Raw genomic sequence first — 22145 nt, 5'->3', positions numbered from 1 at the left:
ATATATATATATATATATATATATATACATACATACATACATATATATACACACACACATACACACACATATATATATATATATATATATATATATATATATATATATATGCACATACAAACATATTCATTAGCAATGGAAACAATATCCTGATGAAAAAGAAATTATTCTATATTTGTCAGATGTGTTAACAACAAAAACATGCCTCCTCCTACTAAATCCTCTCTACACTGATTTTCAATAGGGTGTAATGAAATATCTGTGCTGCAATTGTCAATTTAAAAAATGCACATTTTAAAAGTTTTAAAATGTGGTTAAATGCAATGAAGGCAACATTATGTTCAACAGAAAGTTTGCAAAACACTTGGGCATCAATGACCTCAAGATTAGTTTAAGGAACTGTAGTTCCGACACCCATAGAGCTCAATTACTTTATATTAGATCACTTAACATAATGTCTTCTTATATTCATATAGTGGCTGCAATCGTCTCTCCCACCATGGACAATACTCAAATTGAAACAGCATGAAATTTAATAAATGTAAATGTCACTTTTCCACTTATTTTTTTATCAAGCATACCCAAGCAACTGAATATTCTTGTTAACTCTTCTGTGCTGATTGCATGGATTTTTTAATAAGCTGATTTTCTCCTCTGCCTTCAAGGTCTTATTGGGTTTTTGGATGACATTTCCAGATGATGCCAAAAAGTAGAACCAAAAGCTAGATCTCAATGGTATTTTGCATGAACAGCATGGTCAGATAAAACTGTCTGAGGTACCTCCTTTCAAGCTAGTCTGGTTTCCCATTCAACTCCACAAAGGTTATGAAAACCCAGTTCTGGACCAAGCATAAACAAGCCAATTTCTCAAATGTGCTTGCAATGATCATATATTTGTTCAAATACCTATTTGGCAATTATGGATTGGCAGGTCAGTTTTTACCATGAATATATTTGGATACTCTTATAAACATTTCAGCCTTATTTGCAACCCTATGTAAAAACAAGTGTATGAAGCCATGCCATCAACCCCATGTAAAACAGGTGTATGAAGCCATCTCATCAACCCCATGTAAAACAAGTGTGTGAAGCCATCTCATCAACCCCATGCAAAACAGCTGTATGAAGCCATTCCATCAACCCCATACAAAACAGGTGTATGAAGCCATCCCGCCAACCCCATGTAAAACAGGTGTATGAAGCCATCCCATCAACCCCATGTAAAACAAGTGTATGAAGCCATCTCATCAACCCCATGCAAAACAGGTGTATGAAGCCATCCCATCAACCCCATGCAAAACAGGTGTATGAAGCCATCCCATCAACCCCATGTAAAACAGGTGTATGAAGCCATCCCATCAACCCCATGGAAAACAGCTGTATGAAGCCATCTCATCAACCCCATGCAAAACAGGTGTATGAAGCCGACCCATCAACCCTATGCAAAACAGCTGTATGAAGCCATCCCATCAACCCCATGCAAAACAGCTGTATGAAGCCATCCCATCGACCCCATGCAAAACAGGTGTATGAAGTAATCCCATCAACCCCATGCAAAACAAGTGTATGAAGCCATCTCATCAACCCCATGGAAAACAGCTGTATGATGCCATCCCATCAACCCCATGCAAAACAGGTGTATGAAGCCATCCCATCAACCCCATGGAAAACAGGTGTATGAAGCCATCCCATCAACCCTATGTAAAACAGGTGTATGAAGCCATCCTATCAACCCCATGCAAAACAGGTGTATGAAGCCATCCCATCAACCCCATGTAAAACAGGTATATGAAGCCATCCCATCAATGTTGCACTTGCACATTTTTCTGTGTTGAGTAAATACAAGTACAAATGACAGAAATAAACAAAAAATGAGTAAATAGTTAAATAAATGCATAGCAACAACCATCAGATTCATTGTTCACAAATGTACAGCTGTATGTGACCTTAAATGCATGAAGTTTTCAAGACCATGACTAAAAGTCTACAAACAATTTGAGATCCAATATCCCCAAAATTATTAATGTTGAGATCCAGTATCTCCCAGACTATCACAATTTAAAATGAACAGTCCATGAACAGACCTTCTATACAATAAGACATTTGACTTTTGTTCCTATCCTCACTTGTGTCTTGGAAAACTGCCAACATAAATGCCTGCAACCTGTAATTGGCCAATGTGAATTTCCATGTGGGTCTGCCACCTCTACCCAAATCCCCATCACCCTCCAAACTCTATATTCCTAAACTGTTGTGCTAGTTTGGCCTACAACTCAAGCATGGTTCACACTTCTGGTTTCTATCGATTACCCAGGTTCTGCTAGTTTGGACTCAAGTTCATCATGATGAATGCATTAGTGATTGAAAGATTAAAGCTGAACCAAACCAGACAATGCCACCACTTAATGCTTGTGTGGTATGTAGGGAGGTTTACTCTAATTTGATATGCCATGTATACTTTATTCAAGTGGCTACTGTAATGCTTCACAATTGAAAGACAGAGCATTTTAATTCTCATTTCACTCAACTTTCTGGAATCAAGCCATAGAGTTCTGATGTTGTATCAGGTGATTGATGATTAAATATATGTTCTAGCAGAGGCTGCCAATTCTTAGTCAACACTAACTTAACTATATTTTCATTCTCATTCCTAGACTCACCTCATGACTTATCTTCCTCTGATTCCTAGAGAAAGGGTTACCTGGACTAATGTCACAGTCAAACACTGAATGTAATAATCAGTTAGAATATCGGATATAACAAATCCTTAAAAATCTATTTCCCTATCCATACTAGGCTCCACTGAACTATAAACTGGTCAATACACATGGTTTACCTCACATAGAAAAAAAAATAGAACAATGCTTTAATTAAGTACTATTTTAAATGTTTGCTCTGTTGCAAAACTTCAAAATGTCTTGCCCCATAAGCTGAATATTATTGAAGGATGCATATTTCTGCAAATTTTAGGTAACAATATGTCCTTGAACAGATGTATTTTGATGTCTTTTGGAACTAGGCTCTTATTTGCAAGGCTCAAAGTTCGGAGTCACTTGTGTCATATCTGTTAGATGTCACCTTATAGCATCCATTGTTTTGAGAACCTACAATTTTTCTATTAATTAATGCATCACTAGACCTTAATGATGCAAGATTTCAGATCTTATATCTCCAAAACTACTAAAGTAAGAGATCCAACATCTGTATAACCTTTCAACAAAATGAAACATAACTTCAGTTTTCCTACTTTGCACCTGCACAAAAAAGGTACCATGTTGGAACCCTTTTGCTTGGATGGAACCATAATTTCTTGTAACTAAATTCAAATGAAAAGTTCAAGTCTTTACCAGAGACATTTTATAAATTCCATTCCAAGAACACACGGCACCTACCTTGCACAATGACTTGGTAGCTACACACATCTTTATTACCAGCAGAATCTAGAGCAGTGCCAGATATCATGTATACCTATGAAAAAGAATTACTGATTAAGATTACCAGTAAATAGTGAAAGTATTATCAAATAGGTATAGACTTGGAAAAAAATCAACCACTTTAGCACTTTAACCAACTCCAAAAAGAAAATGTTAAAAAACTGAATGTCATTAAACCAATTAATTGTCTGTATACCAGGCTCTATGAGAAAAAGTTTGGTATAAACAAATTGACTTTAAGAATTTAAATAATGAGGAATGAATTTTGGGAACTAAAAGTCAACCTTATTGATGAATACTGTATCAAATCATTTCTCATTAAATGAAGGCATACACCACATTTTCAGACTCTGGTATAATCTGAATATGTACGTGCAATAGAAAGAATGCTAAAGTAAATAGTATGTAATATAAAAATCATATCCACAGATGCAAAAGCAGGGTCATCTACAAACTAAATCCAAGGAATTTAGAATATGCGTTAATCTGTGAATTCAACAATTATCAGTTTTATTTTGTAAATTTTGTTTATCCCAGTTCCAATCTGTTTTAAACAAATTAGGTTTAATGAGTAAGTCAGAACAATAAACAGTTTTATTCTGAGGTGGTGGGTTGGGTACAATTTTTAATTTAGGAAAATATACATCTTTCTACAAACTAAAGTACATGTTTTACTTTGCTTTAATCTACAACATAATTTGAAGTAAAGCCAGAGTCAAGTTACCTGACTCAAGTTCCCTGAGTTGCCAGTGAATATCCGATTAGGTATGAGGATGGTAACACTGATGTCCCTATTGTCTGTAGCTCTGATTTGATTTCCAACAATAACATTATAGGTGTAGGTGTCACCAGGCATGTACACTGTCACAGCATCCTGAGCAATGCAGGTTATCTGCGGAGGTGTCTCATCTGCAATTTACACAAAACAACTGATGTCAGGATTTAATTCATTTTCACTAAAAATTAACCAGAAAACCACCAATGAGGGAATGGCTGAAATGCATACAGTTTTGTTTAGTCTAAAATCAATGTTTGAGAAAATTACCTAAATAGAAATTATCACCTGAAGAAACTAAAAACACTGCATACAAAAAAATATAGGTCAGTCTCCTAACCAGAGGTCTCGCTAGAATTTTTAAACAGTGAGTCCAGGACTCCTATTTTGGTAAAAATAGGAGTCCCACCAGCAAAAGTTACAGTCCCCATAAGCATATTGTGCATATCTGTTGTTGCTAAATGTCCAGATGAGAAGAACTAAATGTCCAGATGAAAATTCCAGTTTTTGCATGGCAACAGCAAATTTGCATATACAGAAACATGACCATAACATTTCACTCTCTAGCCCTTTGGCTGAATGATTAAAACATGGCCAAAACATCTCTCCAAAATAAAGAGGACAGACAAATACTGTAAAAAGAACAAATATGTAACTAAGATAATTGATAAACAAAGAGACAAGCCATATATTGAGGCATTCCAACAAACAATTTTATAGTCAATTTACAAGACCCAGAACTCAGGCAAAACATAAGAAGAAGAAACTAATTTCATTTGAGGAATATCTGCATCAGAGGGAAAATGTTCAGGCAAACTGCATAAGGAAATATTGAATAATTCTTGATCTCTGCAATTTCAATCAACTTCTAAGGAAGAAATGATATTGATTAATATGACTAATAACTGTCAAAAATGTGCATTTTGAATGTCAAATGGCAACCTTGTTTTTCATAGTCTTCTATGAAGGCACTAGTACTGCTTGTTTGACTCCTGGGGATTATTGATCAATGTGTCATATTAACCTGTACCTGTAGTTAAGGTATACAGTCTGAAACTAAACTTTATGTGCAGAAACAATTTTTTTTATTATACATGCCATAATTATGACCTTGGACATCTTGACCCCAGAATCTAAAGGTTTCCTTTCTAGCTAATTGCCAATCAGTCACATAGTTTGATCAAGAATCACACTCTACTGCAAGGTACTCTGCAAAACCCCATTTTTCTTCGTTCAAGCTTAATCCTCATTTTTGGACTTTTGAGTCAAACATCAATAGGCTTCCTTAATATCTTGAGTGCAAGCCCTCCAAAACCTCTGGTCAAGTTGCATGATCAAGAACTAAAGCACTTAAGCAAACTCCATATTTCATCTTTCAGTCAGAGACTCTGATCTTTGACCATCTGACATCAAATTAATAAGCTTGCTTTTAACCTAATATATGTCATGACCAAACCTAAGACCCTGCCATTAAGGTAGTTGATATTTTTATGCAAGTTAGACCAATTTTCAATAAAGGTATACTGAAATATCACATACTTGTGTTGCAATTGTTTACATGGGAAAGAAGTATTTGAAAATTTTAGAAGTGTGATCTAATGCAGTGATGGTAATATTATGCTTAAAAAAGGAGTTCATGATATATACTTAGAACTTAATTACCTCCAGATCAGCTACAGAAACTGCAATCCCAAACCCCATGAAGCATGAAGGTTAATGGCAGAATTATAATCTATCAACTTGACATCCTTTTAAAACATTTCATGCAACTTCATTAAATGTCTTCTCTGCCTTGGATAATAATCAGACTGACACAACATGATGTCCAGTAAAGGTAACCATTGCCTTTCCTGCATTATTTTCCAAGCATGACCAAAGACCTGATTATCTTTCATATACTTACTTACTCTGGTTCCTTGACCAACTCAACTGAATATAATATGAATACCCAGACCCAAATCAAGCCATGACCAGTCAATATCTGAATTTCGCTACTATGATTGTATATCTGTAGTTGTTGCTTATAGTAAGCTGATGACTTCTTTCAGTCCCAGTGGCATTGACATTTTACCTTTCAACCCAAGAATATATAGATGTCTTCCTTACCCATGTGCAAGCCATTAACAGTTCTATGATGTAGAACATTTCTTTTTCATCACTGACCTTGACCTTTGACCTTTTCACCCCAAATTATAGGTTTCTTCCTTACTTTAAGTGTATACTATCTACAAAATGTTGGTTATCTGTAGATGATGGAGAATTCAACTAATTATGCAGAAATGAAACTAGGTAACAGATGAATGCAGAGACAGATGGATCAATTGATGAACATTGTTCTTAACATAATATGCTAGACCTTATCGTAGGTGCACAATGACACGTAAGAAATGAAAATCCTAAAGGTACATTTATATCAGTGTGACTGTTTTCACATCAAGCTACATGAGGGTACGTTCAATATTTATTACAAGTTGCTTCTATTAGTGACATACAAAATTGATTGACAAGGCAAATAACTGTGCCAAAAATATAATTTTATATGATATACAAAACTTGTAAAATGCACGTCTATGAATCTTATATACAATTCCCATGAAGTTATACTGGTTACAAAAAACATTGTGAAGTTGCAAAATGGGTGTAACTAACAATAACACTGCTGAATGAACAAAAAATTTAAATGACACTTGCTCATGTACATCTAAATAGTATGGTTGTTGTTGTTGTTGTGGGGTTTAGCACCATTTTTCAGCACAAGATAGGCTATACATGGCGGCCAGTATTAATGGTGGAGGAAGAACCTGGGAAAACCCCGGAAAGAACCACCGACCCACTAGAAGCTACTGGCAAGCTTTCTCACATACCCACATACTTAATAGTTTGGAATTAAGTGAGTGTGAGAGTGTGTGTGTGTGTGTGTGTGTGTGTGTGTGTTTGTGTGTGTGTGTGTGATTTGGATTTTTAACATAACTTTACCAATTTGAGTCATACTGCTATGATGTCTGCAGTGTGGAAGTTTATAGTGTCAATGTCTAGCACTGGGTCATTATGCTACAGACATGTAGCATCATGTCCCACCCAGTCACATTATCCTGACACCAGGCTGACCAGTCCTAACACTAGCCTCTTAATGCTGAGCGCCAAGTGAGGCAGCTGTTAGTACCATTTTTGTAAGTCTTTGGGATGACTCAGCCAGGGATCGAACCCACCACCTCCTGCATCCAAGGCAGACACTCTAACCACTAGGCCACCGAAGTGGTATGAACTAAGTAAAAGTGTTGCACAATTATTCTGGTTCCAAGAACTATGGCTAGCTGATGGATGAGCAAAGTGATGGGAAGAAAAGCCAATTAATATATGATTCCTAAATTATGATGTAGAAACCCTAACATAAAGTGATAGAAAGAAAAGTCGATTAATATATGACTCCTAAATTATGATGTAGAAACCCTAACATAAAGTAAATGGATATAAAAGCCAATTAATATATGACTATTAAATTATGATGTAGAAACCCTAACATAAAGTGATGGATATAAAAGCCAATTAATATATGACTATTAAATTATGATGTAGAAACCCTAACATAAAGTGATGGAAAGAAAAGCCAATTAATATATGATTCCTAAATTATGATGTAGAAACCTTAACATAAAGTGATGGAAAGAAAAGCCAATTAATATATGACTATTAAATTATGATGTAGAAACCCTAACATAAAGTGATGGAAAGAAAAGCCAATTAATATATGATTCCTAAATTATGATGTAGAAACCTTAACATAAAGTGATGGAAAGAAAAGCCAGTTAATATATGATTCCTAAATTATGATGCAGAAACCATAACATAAAGTGATGGGAAGAAAGGCCAATTAATATATGATTCCTAAATTATGATGTAGAAACCCTAACATAAAGTGATGGAAAGAAAAGCCAATTAATATATGACTATTAAATTATGATGTAGAAACCCTAACATAAAGTGATGGGAAGAAAAGCCAATTAATACATGACTCTTAAATTATTATGTAAAACCCTAACATAAAGTGATGGAAAGAAAAGCCAATTAATATATGACTATTAAATTATGATGTAGAAACCCTAACATAAAGTTACTGATGGAAGGATATGACCAACTGATCCTTACTGTTACACTGATTGGGTGCAGATATTAAATAAATTGATGCAGAGAGTCTTTTACAGTCATCTGTGTGAAAACAAGTTGTGGGCAGTTATACTTACCAGTGAGAGTGTACTGAAGCTGACAAGTGGCCGTGTTGTCAAAGAAATCTACTGCAGTGTATGTTACTGTTAGATTTTGTTCAGTCATGTAAAGAGTGTTGTTTGCATTCTGAGGAGAGATTGTTTGCAACTTCATTCCACCACCATTATCTGTCACTTGTAGGGTTGCTGGCAGGAGTGGTCTAAATTGCTGGTATTTTCCAATAGAGTTCACAGGGTTCAGGCAGTTTGTAAAAACTGGTTTCTCAGTGTCTGAGGAAAACAATGAAAACATCTATCAGGTTCACTACACCTGCTAAAATTTAAATTTCAGGGAAAAATGGGGTACTTTTTCTAAATATATGGGAGATTTAACTATGTGAACAGGAAGATGTTACAAAACTGATGTGTGCATTTTGTTATTCAGTTTTGATGTTTTTGGCATAATGTTTCTGAAATTTGTGTAAATCACACAATCACATGCCCATTAATAGACAGCCAAGTTATAGCTCTTGTATGCACTAAAAATATGGTCATGACCCCAGAGAATTAAATTTTGGTCAAAGGAGGGCAATATTTGCATGTTTATGATTTAAATGTCTACCAGAAAATGTTCCTTTACCTTTTCCTACTTGAGGTCTGAACTGAAAGTTAGGAATCTATGTGTAAAAGATTAAATACATATGCAACTGTGAAAATTCAGAATTTCATATTCTATTTTAATTTCATGATAACAATTATTGAATTTGAATATTTTATTTGAACTATTATGATTCTGAAAGGCAAAATCTATGAAACTCTCACCAAATGTAACAGATGAAATATACTATATTTATGAATGTATTTATTAATTTATTCAGAAATGTGTATCAACACATTATCAAACATAGTTTTCCTTTACCCTTCTATATCTATTATTAATGATACCACAGTAAATTTACTATGATCTTTTCCATAATTTTTTATTTATTAATAAAATGTATAACAATTTTAAACCATAAAATCTGCACAGTCAAAACAATACAAGTAAATGTGTTTCCTTCATTGTCAGGTATCTATCCACATCACAGGAAATACAAATTACAAAAAATTAAATTAAACCAAGAATAATTGTCAGATGTATGTAGAACTGAACAAATAATTACAGGAAGGCTAAGAAAGATAAGTCTCCCCCCAATGTTTATTAAATGTTGACAGCATACCCAAGGTCATTTTGTCATAAGGGACATTTTCCACATCCATCCCCCATCCCACAATCACATGTTTGACTGTAATATACTCACCCACACACTGTGGAACAGTATCATTCCACACCAGTCCATTTCCCTGTGTATTGAGTACACACTGAATGCCAGTACTTCGGCTGAGACTAAAACCTGGACGATCACAAGTGAAAGTGACAATGCTGTTCTGGGCGTAGCTTGTTGCCACTTGTCTACCACCAGGTGGGTTGCCTGGGTCTGGACAAGACGTACCTGTAGTAACAAATAATTTCCATTATTATAATGTGGAAGGGATGGGTTGCCTGGGTCTGGACAAGATGTACCTGTAGTAACAAATAATGTCCATTATTATAATGTGGAAGGGATGGGTTGCCTGGGTCTGGACAAGATGTACCTGTAGTAACAAATAATTTCCATTATTATAATGTGGAAGGGATGGGTTGCCTGGGTCTGGACAAGATGTACCTGTAGTAACAAATAATTTCCATTATTATAATGTGGAAGGGATGGGTTGCCTGGGTCTGGACAAGATGTACCTGTAGTAACAAATAATTTCCATTATTATAATGTGAAGGGATGGGTTGCCTGGGTCTGGACAAGATGTACCTGCAGTAACAAATAATTTCCATTATTGTAATGTGAAAGGCATGGGTTGCCTGGGTCTGGACAAGATGTACCTGCAGTAACAAATAATTTCCATTATTATAATGTGGAAGGGATGGGTTGCCTGGGTCTGGACAAGATGTACCTGTAGTAACAAATAATTTCCATTATTATAATGTGGAAGGGATGGGTTGCCTGGGTCTGGACAAGATGTACCTGTAGTAACAAATAATTTCCATTATTATAATGTGGAAGGGATGGGTTGCCTGGGTCTGGACAAGATGTACCTGCAGTAACAAATAATTTCCATTATTATAATGTGGAAGGGATGGGTTGCCTGGGTCTGGACAAGATGTACCTGCAGTAACAAATAATTTCCATTATTATAATGTGGAAGGGATGGGTTGCCTGGGTCTGGACAAGATGTACCTGAAGTAACAAATAACCTCCATTATTATAATGTGGAAGGGATGGGTTGCCTGGGTCTGGACAAGATGTACCTGTAGTAACAAATAATTTCCATTATTATAATGTGGAAGGGATGGGTTGCCTGGGTCTGGACAAGATGTACCTGCAGTAACAAATAATTTCCATTATTATAATGTGGAAGGGATGGGTTGCCTGGGTCTGGACAAGATGTACCTGTAGTAACAAATAATTTCCATTATTGTAATGTGGAAGGGATGGGTTGCCTGGGTCTGGACAAGATGTACCTGTAGTAACAAATAATTTCCATTATTATAATGTGGAAGGGATGGGTTGCCTGGGTCTGGACAAGATGTACCTGAAGTAACAAATAACCTCCATTATTATAATGTGGAAGGGATGGGTTGCCTGGGTCTGGACAAGATGTACCTGTAGTAACAAATAATTTCCATTATTGTAATGTGGAAGGGATGGGTTGCCTGGGTCTGGACAAGATGTACCTGTAGTAACAAATAATTTCCATTATTATAATGTGGAAGGGATGGGTTGCCTGGGTCTGGACAAGATGTACCTGTAGTAACAAATAATTTCCATTATTATAATGTGGAAGGGATGGGTTGCCTGGGTCTGGACAAGATGTACCTGTAGTAACAAATAATGTCCATTATTATAATGTGGAAGGGATGGGTTGCCTGGGTCTGGACAAGATGTACCTGTAGTAACAAATAATTTCCATTATTATAATGTGGAAGGGATGGGTTGCCTGGGTCTGGACAAGATGTACCTGTAGTAACAAATAATTTCCATTATTATAATGTGGAAGGGATGGGTTGCCTGGGTCTGGACAAGATGTACCTGCAGTAACAAATAATTTCCATTATTATAATGTGGAAGGGATGGGTTGCCTGGGTCTGGACAAGATGTACCTGTAGTAACAAATAATTTCCATTATTATAATGTGGAAGGGATGGGTTGCCTGGGTCTGGACAAGATGTACCTGTAGTAACAAATAATTTCCATTATTATAATGTGGAAGGGATGGGTTGCCTGGGTCTGGACAAGATGTACCTGTAGTAACAAATAATTTCCATTATTATAATGTGGAAGGGATGGGTTGCCTGGGTCTGGACAAGATGTACCTGCAGTAACAAATAATGTCCATTATTATAATGTGGAAGGGATGGGTTAGGTGTATCAGCTCTTACTTCTCAAGTTGTAGAGCACCCATCAACATTTCTTAAATTTCAATTTAGTTTTTTTCTTCCCAATGTGTACTTTAAATTACAACTTCCAATATTTTGCTCATATTTCTAGCAATAACTTGTGGAGAATTTTATGCAATAAAAAACAATGAAAATACAAAAAAATTCATCAGTTTCTATTTAATTTTATGTGATCTAAAAGCTCTTTTATACACTGCACAGTACAAGAATGATGGTGTGGAAATTTTTAACTTTGTTTTTCTATAGTTGACTGTTCATTCAATATTCGTGTCCATATTTTGCAAGTATACTTTATAACAAATGTATTTCGGATACTCTGTAATTATTATTTCAATTTCTTTGCATTCTAGATGTGAGTTTGGTGAGTTTGGAATGTCAAAAGAATATGCTACTTTCTATATGATCTTTGATTGATATGACAAGGTCCAAAGATTTCTCAGACGTGTATATATATATATATATATATATATATATATATATATATATATATATATATATGTTTGATTTATTAATCTCTATATAATTTATATATTTTTCTATGAGATGTTAATGATACATGATATTCATAGAATTATTGTATGTTTGTATGTTTTGTATACACTTAAAAGGCTCTCATTCTGCCACTGCTTATTTGGGACTACTATTCTGTACATGTACTGTCTGTCTGCCTCTTCTTATTTGGGACTACTATTCTGTACATGTACTGTCTGTCTGCCTCTTCTTATTTGGGACTACCATTCTGTACATGTACTGTCTGTCTGCCTATTGCTATTTGGGACTACTATTCTGTACATGTACTGTCTGTCTGCCACTTCTTATTTGGGACTACTATTCTGTACATGTACTGTCTGTCTGCCTCTTCTTATTTGGGACTACCATTCTGTACATGTACTGTCTGTCTGCCTCTTCTTATTTGGGACCATCATTCTGTACATGTACTGTCTGTCTGCCTTTACTGTCTGTCTGTCACTTCTTATTTGGGACTACCATTATGTACATGTACCATCTGTCTGCCTCTTCTTATTTGGGACTACCATTCAATTGTACCATTTGTCTTCCATTATGTACATGTACCATGTACCATGTGTCTGCCTCTTATTTGGGACTACCATTCTGTACATGTACCATCTGTCTGCCTTTACTGTCTGTCTGTCACTTCTTATTTGGGACTACCATTCTGTACATGTACATGTCTGTCTGCCTCTTCTTCTTTGGGACTATCACTCTGTACATCACAGTATCGTTTATCTGCCTCTTCTTATTTGGGACTACCATTCTGTACATGTACTGTCTGTCTGCCTCTTCTTATTTGGGACTACCATTCTGTACGTATACCATCTGTCTGCCTCTTCTTATTTGGGACTACTATTCTGTACATGTACTGCCTGTCTGCCTCTTCTTATTTGGGACTACCATTCTGTACATATACCATCTGTCTGCCTCTTCTTATTTGGGACTACTATTTTGTACATGTACTGTCTGTCTGCCTCTTCTTATTTGGGACTACCATTCTGTACATATACCATCTGTCTGCCTCTTCTTATTTGGGACTACTATTCTGTACATGTACTGTCTGTCTGCCTCTTCTTATCTGGGACTACCATTCTGTACATGTACCATCTGTCTGCTTACTGTAATACATATACTGGTACATATATGCAAATACAAGTTTCTGCTTTATCTGCCTTTCCTGCTTTTGTTGTCATACTGACTGTTTTTACACATGTAATCTGTGCACTTCTCTACCTGATTCTAACTGTTTGAAATTCTACCTGTCCACCTTGAGTATTAGCTTTATTTGTCCTTATCTCTCAGTCTGCATTATAAATGAATTTGAAATATAGTCAAAACAGATGAAAACTAATATGATGTGCAAAAGTTTTAATATTTATGTACATTTATATTGAGCCTATTTTATTTTCATTTTCAGGATAAATTTCTTCATGATTCATGTATTATGCACAATCTTCATATCCACAATAAATCATTTTAACACATGGACTGACCTGCATGTTCTTAAGTCCAGTCTTGCAACAATAACAATCCTATAATACCACAGGATTAGCCTCAATTCTGCTAAACCTTTGCATTTCAGGACAGATTTGGCTTTGCTACAGAGGAAATTCACAAGATGGACAGATGAATTTGGTTTCTATGATGGAGAATGAGTATTTTTATATTTTAGGGATGATTCCTTTCTGTTACTGATATACGAATTACAAATCTCCTCAGTTTTGTAATATTTAGGTGGTTTTCTTTTCATTTGTTTTAAAGAGATCAAATGATCTTCATTGATAATCATTACTGCAATCAGCTGTTCAAGATGTGGTTTTTTGTGAGTTGTTTAAATTCTAAGCCTAAAAATGTACCTGTTTCATTATTTTTATGACCATAGATTTGGTAAAAACCACTTTTGTGTTTCTTTGCTAATATTTACTACATCAAATTATGGAGAAAGACATTTGCTAGCTCACTAATTTAGCCCCTCACAAGCTGAAAATGATGTTTTTCTCTTGGTTTATATTAGCAACAGAAGACCTAAATGTTGACTGTTTAACAAGATGGAAGTCACATGAAAGTTGTCTCCCCTTGGACAGAGTATTGGCACCAAGCCCCATAAATCATGAGTTCTTACTGAGAAGATGGTCATGCTCATCCAGGGAGGTAACTGTATGAAGGGTTTAGGAGGGTGTGATCATGTTATGATCAGGTAAATATTACTGAAGAACAAATTTTACAAACAAACATTTGTTTCTTACTTCAAATATGCTACTTGATCATAATACATTAGGGTAACAGGTAAGTGGAGAAGACAACATTCCCTTACCCTAAAGTTGTACCTGGCTCTGGTGTCTTAATGTGCAGCTTAGAGTCTCATGTGGGATAATGGCTTCAATGACTAGGGTTACAAATGGTCAAAGCATGCAGTTTGAGACCAATTACAGTAGGAGTAATATGAATAATCATCATCCTTCTAGACTCGCACTAATAATCACTGTAGAGATTACAAAAGTATGACTTTTCCCAAATTATTACGAGCAACGATCTGTTTGTAGTATGCACACAAATGAGAACAGAGTAAATACATACTGCACTGCAGATCACGATCTACTCTGTCTGCATGGAAAAATACAAGCAGAAGAGTGTACACCTATACCATTCATAGAATGACATGCAGTATACCGATATAAATACTGTATATTTTTTAAGCTTGACTGAGTCATAGTCTGTAATGGCTACACTTTGTTATACATATGACTATAATTATAAAATTGCTGAGAGACATGATGAGGTATCCTGCTGCCTAAACAGGGTGAACTAAGCCCACTGAGATGACAAGTCTCCAATGTAATGCTGGAGAAAATGTTGTCTCTGATTTATATCTAATTGCTTGGAAGATGTCAGGGAATATTTGCACCTGAATGCCATGCCAGTGGTGGCTACGCTATTATTGCAAGAGGCATTCATATTAATACTCATTTAGTCTTTGTTTGCTTCCTTGTAGACTGTAGTAAGCAGATAACTTGATAGATCTTGAATGACGGATCCTAGGCAACAAGATTTTCCCTTCCTTCTTTTAATGGAGAAACAGATTTTATGAGCAAATCATGTTTCTGTGAGATCTAGGATATTCATGAGCTGTCAAATTTAAAGTTTGCATGGCTTTCAGTGTAGAAAGGGAATTTGAAAAGATTATGAAATTTGTTTACTGACAGATTTCAATGTAATTAGAAAATTTTAGTAGTCTTATAATTTATTCTGTGAAAGTGGAAGCTTTATCCAGTAACCAGCTTGAGAAGGTGACATGGGGTGTAAATTATGGCAACTCCAATTTTGTTGCCATCTTTCAAACAATCTGCATGAACTACAAGAGGATTTGCTGAGATTTTTCTGAATGAGCAAAGATTGAATATTACTTCTGGGACATTTTTTTGATAACCAAAGTGGTGATTTTTAGAACATGGAATTTAGCAGCATTTAACACTGATTTATGCTGTTTGTCGTGCTTGCCATTAGCCCCAGCTATTTAGTGGGAGAAATAAAATAGAGAAAGGATAAAACAGATAAGCAGAAATACATGGACAGGTTGAAATCAATCTCACACTGCTATCAAGTAATGCAATAGACTTATTAAAGGGTCAAGCTGAAGGAGTATAATTGGAAATTTGAGTCATTTTATTATTGAATTGTTGTTAAATTGTTATTCATTGAATTTCAACCTCTTTTGTATATTTAACCATCAAGCCATCGCTATTGCTGACTGGGGTTTCAGAGCTTTACATCTATCTTTTGCTAAATTGACTTCCAACCAAATAGAGCCTGGGTGGGACTTCTATAATAGTTTATATAAAATACTGGGAGCACCCCACCCCAACCATATACTTCATCACACCATTTCTAGCTCCTGAGGAATGAAATTTGGCTTCTAACAATCTGAGCATACAAGGACTGGCATCTGGGCCTAAAAATTACATGATATGCATTGTTGATGGGATAGATGAACTAGAGGATCTTTTGGTAGTACAGTAGCTCCCCTCTTGAACAGCCCCCCTGACCAGTGGCCACCCGCTCCTAATGGCCAGAATCTGTTGGCACAGACGAGTTTGTGTTCAAAATTACCCCTCACAAAAGGCCACCTGGCTAACGTGACCAGCGGCCAGCATATTAGTGCAATAATATAAAAGTTTAGACTGTTACCAACAAAGTTAGTCCTACATGTAAGACCTGATGCTGATATTTATGTTGTGGGCATCAAGCACCTAAACAAAATCAACATGTGCTATGTCTTACATGTAGGACTACAACAAAGTGAGAGATGATGTGATCTGTAACATAATTATAAAGACAGTTTTAAAACTAAATCAATGGTTATTCGTAAGATTCTTTTCAAAATGATGTAACAGTTTGTCTTACATTTGTTTCATAACATACATGTGATTTCTTAATGAAAATACTAAATGTTTTAGAATTAAACATACTTGTGACTTTCTTCATATGTATTTACTACTTGCATTTGTCATCCCCCTCTAGAAAGGCCACCCTCATTATAAGGCCACTTCCCTGCTGCAATAGGGGTGGCCTTATAAGAGGGGGACTACTGTATACAGACCGTCCAATTTTATTTGGTTTATATCAAGTGATAGTTATTCACTTCTACAGAGAAGCTTTCAAAAGGAGATTCCAGTCTAAATACTCCCAAAAAATGTCCAAGACCCTGATTCTTTTTCTGTTCAAGTATTTGTTGATGAGATTTACAATCTGATCTGTACACAAATTACCCATCATCCAGTTTATATCTCAATAAGGACTTGTATAAGGACTAGTATAACAAGAGCAAGAGCTTCCAATCTGCACTCAGTTTTGTATTTGCCCCATACACTGTATGGGTTATGCATTATGCTGTATTTCTATATGTTATCATAAGCTTATCTATGTAGAAAAATACTGGCAACTGTATGTTCTTTCTTCATGAAGCTCTTTTGATAGATGCTTCAAGTCTGACTAGATTGTCTTTTGTGCTTCTCTGGTCTCTGAATCTTCAATGAAGGTATGACAGCAGTTTGAAGGTCTAAAGATACCAGTGGATTATTCTGTCAGTCATTCATTCCATACCCTTTTCAGATACAGCTTATTTGCTGGTACCGGTAATGTCAGGAAAAAAAAGCGGTGATCTACTTGTTGGTCTAATGAATGATGGGATTTGGTGCCAATCCCTCTTTCCAAGGGCAGATAATTCTTACCTCCCTTTTAGCAAGCAAAGGGCTTTAGTATTTATGTTGTTGAAACATACCAAATGACATGGTGAATATACTTTTTTAGCTTAGTAGGGTTGGATTTAAAAGGTAGTGCACACTCCTACCTTTATTATGAACAGTTAAAAAGTCTCGAAAATAAATAGAGTAATTTTTATCACTGAGTAAAATTTAGATTGAGGTGAAACATACCACTGGGCTGTCATGGAATAATCTAGCGTAGCAACAGTTCTGGCCTTCTATTATGTTATGCACTATAAAAAAATACAATAATTTAAAACAGGCCTTTCTAAACAACCCTATAATGCCATGACTGAAAAAAGACAACTTGTGAGGTTTCTTACCAACACATTGTAAACTTCCAAAGTCCCAATACGAGTCATTACCACAACGAACTACGGGGTCACCAGCACTGCTACTTCCCTGTTGTGTGTACAGGTTACCACATACAAACACCAAGGAATTTCCAAATGTGGTTGACTGGGGAACAATAAAGTTGCTTCCTGCCACCTGCTTAGGACTGCCACAATCAATTACTGCAATAGAGAGAATTTACTGCCTTATATATTACTGACTTTGCTTATGAAAATTATTTTTAAATACCTGCATTCATTACCTGCATGTACATGAACAAGCATAAAATGCAAAAACAGCTGCAACACCTGCAGTCATGTGAATATCAGATAATTTTCTTCCTGTATGGTATGAGAAGAAAATATTAGCCCAGTAGTTCAGATATTTCTTTTTCCATGCCTTACTCAAAAAAATGAGTTAAAAAATGGAATTTAAACTCAGACATGCATAGCCACCATACCTGAGTGTCATACTGATACAACTTTCTGCCTGCAAAAACAGATTTTATATCACTTTTATGCTAGTAACCATGTCAAACTAATACAACTTTCTGCCTGCAAAAACAGATTTTGTTTCACTTTTATGCTAGTAGCTGTTATTTGTAAGGAATTTAGAATGTTGTAGCATTGGTGTCTTACCACAAGACAATGAAAATGTAAATGAATTCATCTGATAAAATGGCTATTCAATGCAGGGTCTAAATGACTGGATACACCTTCAGACTGATACAATGGCCATTCAATGCAGGGTCTAAATGAATGGATACACCTTCAGACTGATACAATGGCCATTCAATGCAGGGTCTAAATGAATGGATACACCTTCAGACTGATACAATGGCTATTCAATGCAGGGTCTAAATGAATGGATACACCTTCAGACTGATACAATGGCTACTCAATGCAGGGTCTAAATGAATGGATACACCTTCAGACTGATACAATGGCTATTCAATGCAGGGTCTAAATGAATGGATACACCTTCAGACTGATACAATGGCTATTCAATGCAGGGTCTAAATGACTGGATACACCTTCAGACTGATGCACATAGTGTACTGTCCCTCTCCTACTAACAGCATGCATGGAATGATAATTTCAATATATATTGACAGCTGCACTTCATATACTGCCTGCTAAATGCTTGAACCAATATACAAAGCCAAACTGGAAAGACTCACACTCTATCATAAAATAGAATGCAAATCTCATATTACCTTGGTCAGACTAGGTAGATCACATGGTCTTCAGCACGAGTCTCATGCCAAGGACAGAAATGCAAAATGTGATAGATGAATTACTGCCTTGGTTCAAGGAAAATTAGTTGGATTCCTAATAGCTGATCTTTGAAAATCTTTTGACCTTGTTGATCATGATATTCTTACTAATAAGTTAAACATTTATCAATCTTAATTTATTCAATAATTGCTTGGTTTATATCAAATATAACAGTATGAAAACAGTGTGTCAAAATAAATGGCAGTTTTTCTAAAGAAGAACTAATTACATGTGGATTAACACAGGGATTAATCCTAGGCCCACACCTCTTTCTCAGTTATAAAAATGATCTGCCAATGGAAATAGGCAACTGTATTTCCTCTACCAACTTATATACAGATCACACCATATTATCAGATTTCAAACAGCTAAAATCAGACCAAGACATCTCCCTTCATTTGACTACTTAAGACATATTCCTTATGTAATAAAGATGGCATGGTAGTAAACACTGTGATAAGACTTAAATATTAATAATTAGTACCCCACAAACAAGAGCAAAAACTGGAAAATAACTTGAATCTTAAGTCAAATGAAATTAATCTACTGATGAAAAAATGCTTGGGATGATGGCTGACAACAAGTTGTAATGGAACAAACATATTCAAGTCTTATGTAATAATGTCACTTCATGTTCATGGTTATTTAGCAAGATAATGCCATATCTATCAACCAAACACAGGTTAATATATTACCAAAGCTATATACAACCATACCTACACTACTGAAATCTAAGGAAACACTTCTGACAAAAATATTTGTAAATTATTCTTCTTGCAAAAAAGAGTTTGCCAACTAATCCTAGATGATGCTGAAAACATCCCAAATGCAATGAATGATATCAAAATGTTTACAGTAGTGAATGAATATGCTTGAGAAAGTCTTGACACACAAAGTTTCAAACAATATGAACCCATTATATCTAAATAAACTGTTTCATGCTAGAAAACATGCAACACTCCCAATTTATGATCAATTTCAGTTAACCACCTTTCCATTCCAAAACAAATAAACAACACTTTAAGAAATATTTTCAATATCTGGGGTCACTAATAAAACAAAAATTCCCCAAACGTTAAGAGAAAGTTGTTGTGTTTTGTTTAGTTCCATTTCTCAGTACAAGACAGGCTATACATGGTGGCCAGTATAACTTTTGAAGGAAGAACCCTTCCTTTACAAACCAAGGAATTAGCAGGTAACATGCTTTGGCAGAAGACTGGGGATAATATCACTTAGGAACTAAATCTAACTTGTGGAAAAGTTAAACACAAATTAAATCAAAAACATTAGTTGCATCAAAGACAGTGTTTGGACAGCAAAACACAAATATTAATACAACAGGTTGTTGGGACTTGCTCAAAAATGGAAACACTAAACTTGATAGTGAATACCAACTATAGATAAAAATGGCAGATTTCACTTTGCAATACGTGGTTTTTTATTTATCTGTAAAAAATTGAAAGTTAAAATAACAGTAGATACAAGTAATATGTAATGAATATCACCATGAAATGAATAAAAACTGCACACAATATATGCATTTCTGGACAGAAAATATTAGCATAAACACACATAAATATTTGAATTGGCAGAATATTTTTGTACTGCAAACATGTAGAGTTTTCAACATTACCCCTAGATTTATCAAAATTAATTCTATGTTGCACTATTAAGACACCCCAACCCTGCATGAATTAAATTCTTAGTACAAAAAGGGTGTTCAACTTTTAAGCAAGAATATACAGTATGTAGATATACTCTATATGTAGATATGAAGTGGGCCACAAGGAAGATTAGTTTTATGCAACTAAATGTGTCATACTTTTCAAATGAAATCATTATTATTATAATTTATTATTATTATAATTATTATTATTATTATTATCATTATTATTATTATTATTACCTTTTACTATACAAAATCAATGAAGCTAACCTTGGATATCTGTACATTATCTGTACATTATTTAAATGCAATTTATCTGTTTTCTTGTCTGGTTTGGCTTGTATGTATCTGTGAATCTCCTTATGGAAGAAATAAAGAATGAATGAATGAAGTACAGATGTATCTCACTATTAAGTGTCACTGTCACAAGACAGAAAGAGGATGGTCATGTGTCCCATTTTCTGGATGAATGCATTGACTTGTTATTAATTGATCTCAGTAAAATGCTACCATGCTTAATGCTGTACAGTACTTTTATTGCTCCAATGAACAGCATTAAAGTGAAGAACCATTGTATTGGCTAAATGAAAACTATGACTTAGATAGTAAATTTAAATGTTATTTTCTTTACCTTAAACAAGCTACTGCATGCATTAATTTTGTTCAAACAAGTGAGTTAAATACGTATCTAATTATTTCCCAAAACTGTGATGACAATTTTCACTGAATCTCAAATTAAATGAATCACTTTTCTTACCTCCACATTCATATTGATTTCCATACAGGGTGTAGTTATCACTATCCCTGTTGTACAGACACTGGCGTGTCTTGTTGAACATGCCTCTTCCTGGCACATTACACTGTAATGTCAGCTGATTTCCATAGTCATACGGCCCTGATGAGTAGACAGCTGGGTTGTTTAGAGTGCCTGGACTATCTGAAGGACATGTTGCTCCTATGCAAAGAAAGCAAAACAAAAAAATAATAACATCATTAAAGATTCATAAAGCATAGAATTTAATTAAAGCAATCATTCAAAATGAATCTTAGTAACTTTTAAAATAAAAAACAAGTAAATGTAAACAGAAAAACAGATGGACTACACCATAACCATAATTATGTCCAACTTAAAGAGGCGACTATAATAACAGCACCTTTTACTGGCCTGTTTTGTGGCCAAAATTCAGACCC

General features: G+C 35.2%; 1 protein-coding gene across 1 annotated transcript in view; it reads right to left on the bottom strand.

Moving 5' to 3' along the window:
• Window positions 1-22145, bottom strand: part of LOC149802750 (uncharacterized) — a 248263-nt gene that overhangs the window by 130435 nt on the left and 95683 nt on the right. The window contains exons 20-25 of the mRNA XM_089953826.1: window positions 21712-21909; window positions 18002-18193; window positions 9713-9904; window positions 8451-8702; window positions 4159-4343; window positions 3393-3468 (exon numbers count right to left, since the gene is read on the bottom strand). Of these exons, the coding sequence (XP_089809952.1) occupies window positions 3393-3468; window positions 4159-4343; window positions 8451-8702; window positions 9713-9904; window positions 18002-18193; window positions 21712-21909 (1095 nt within the window). The remainder of the gene's footprint in view (window positions 1-3392; window positions 3469-4158; window positions 4344-8450; window positions 8703-9712; window positions 9905-18001; window positions 18194-21711; window positions 21910-22145) is intronic.

Source organism: Sinohyriopsis cumingii, chromosome 3 (assembly GCF_028554795.1).
Source record: "Sinohyriopsis cumingii isolate HCF-2022 chromosome 3, ASM2855479v2, whole genome shotgun sequence".
Taxonomy (NCBI): domain Eukaryota; kingdom Metazoa; phylum Mollusca; class Bivalvia; order Unionida; family Unionidae; genus Sinohyriopsis; species Sinohyriopsis cumingii.
The sequence above is the reverse complement of the archived record's forward strand: the minus strand, read 5'-3'. Positions and strand labels throughout refer to the sequence as shown.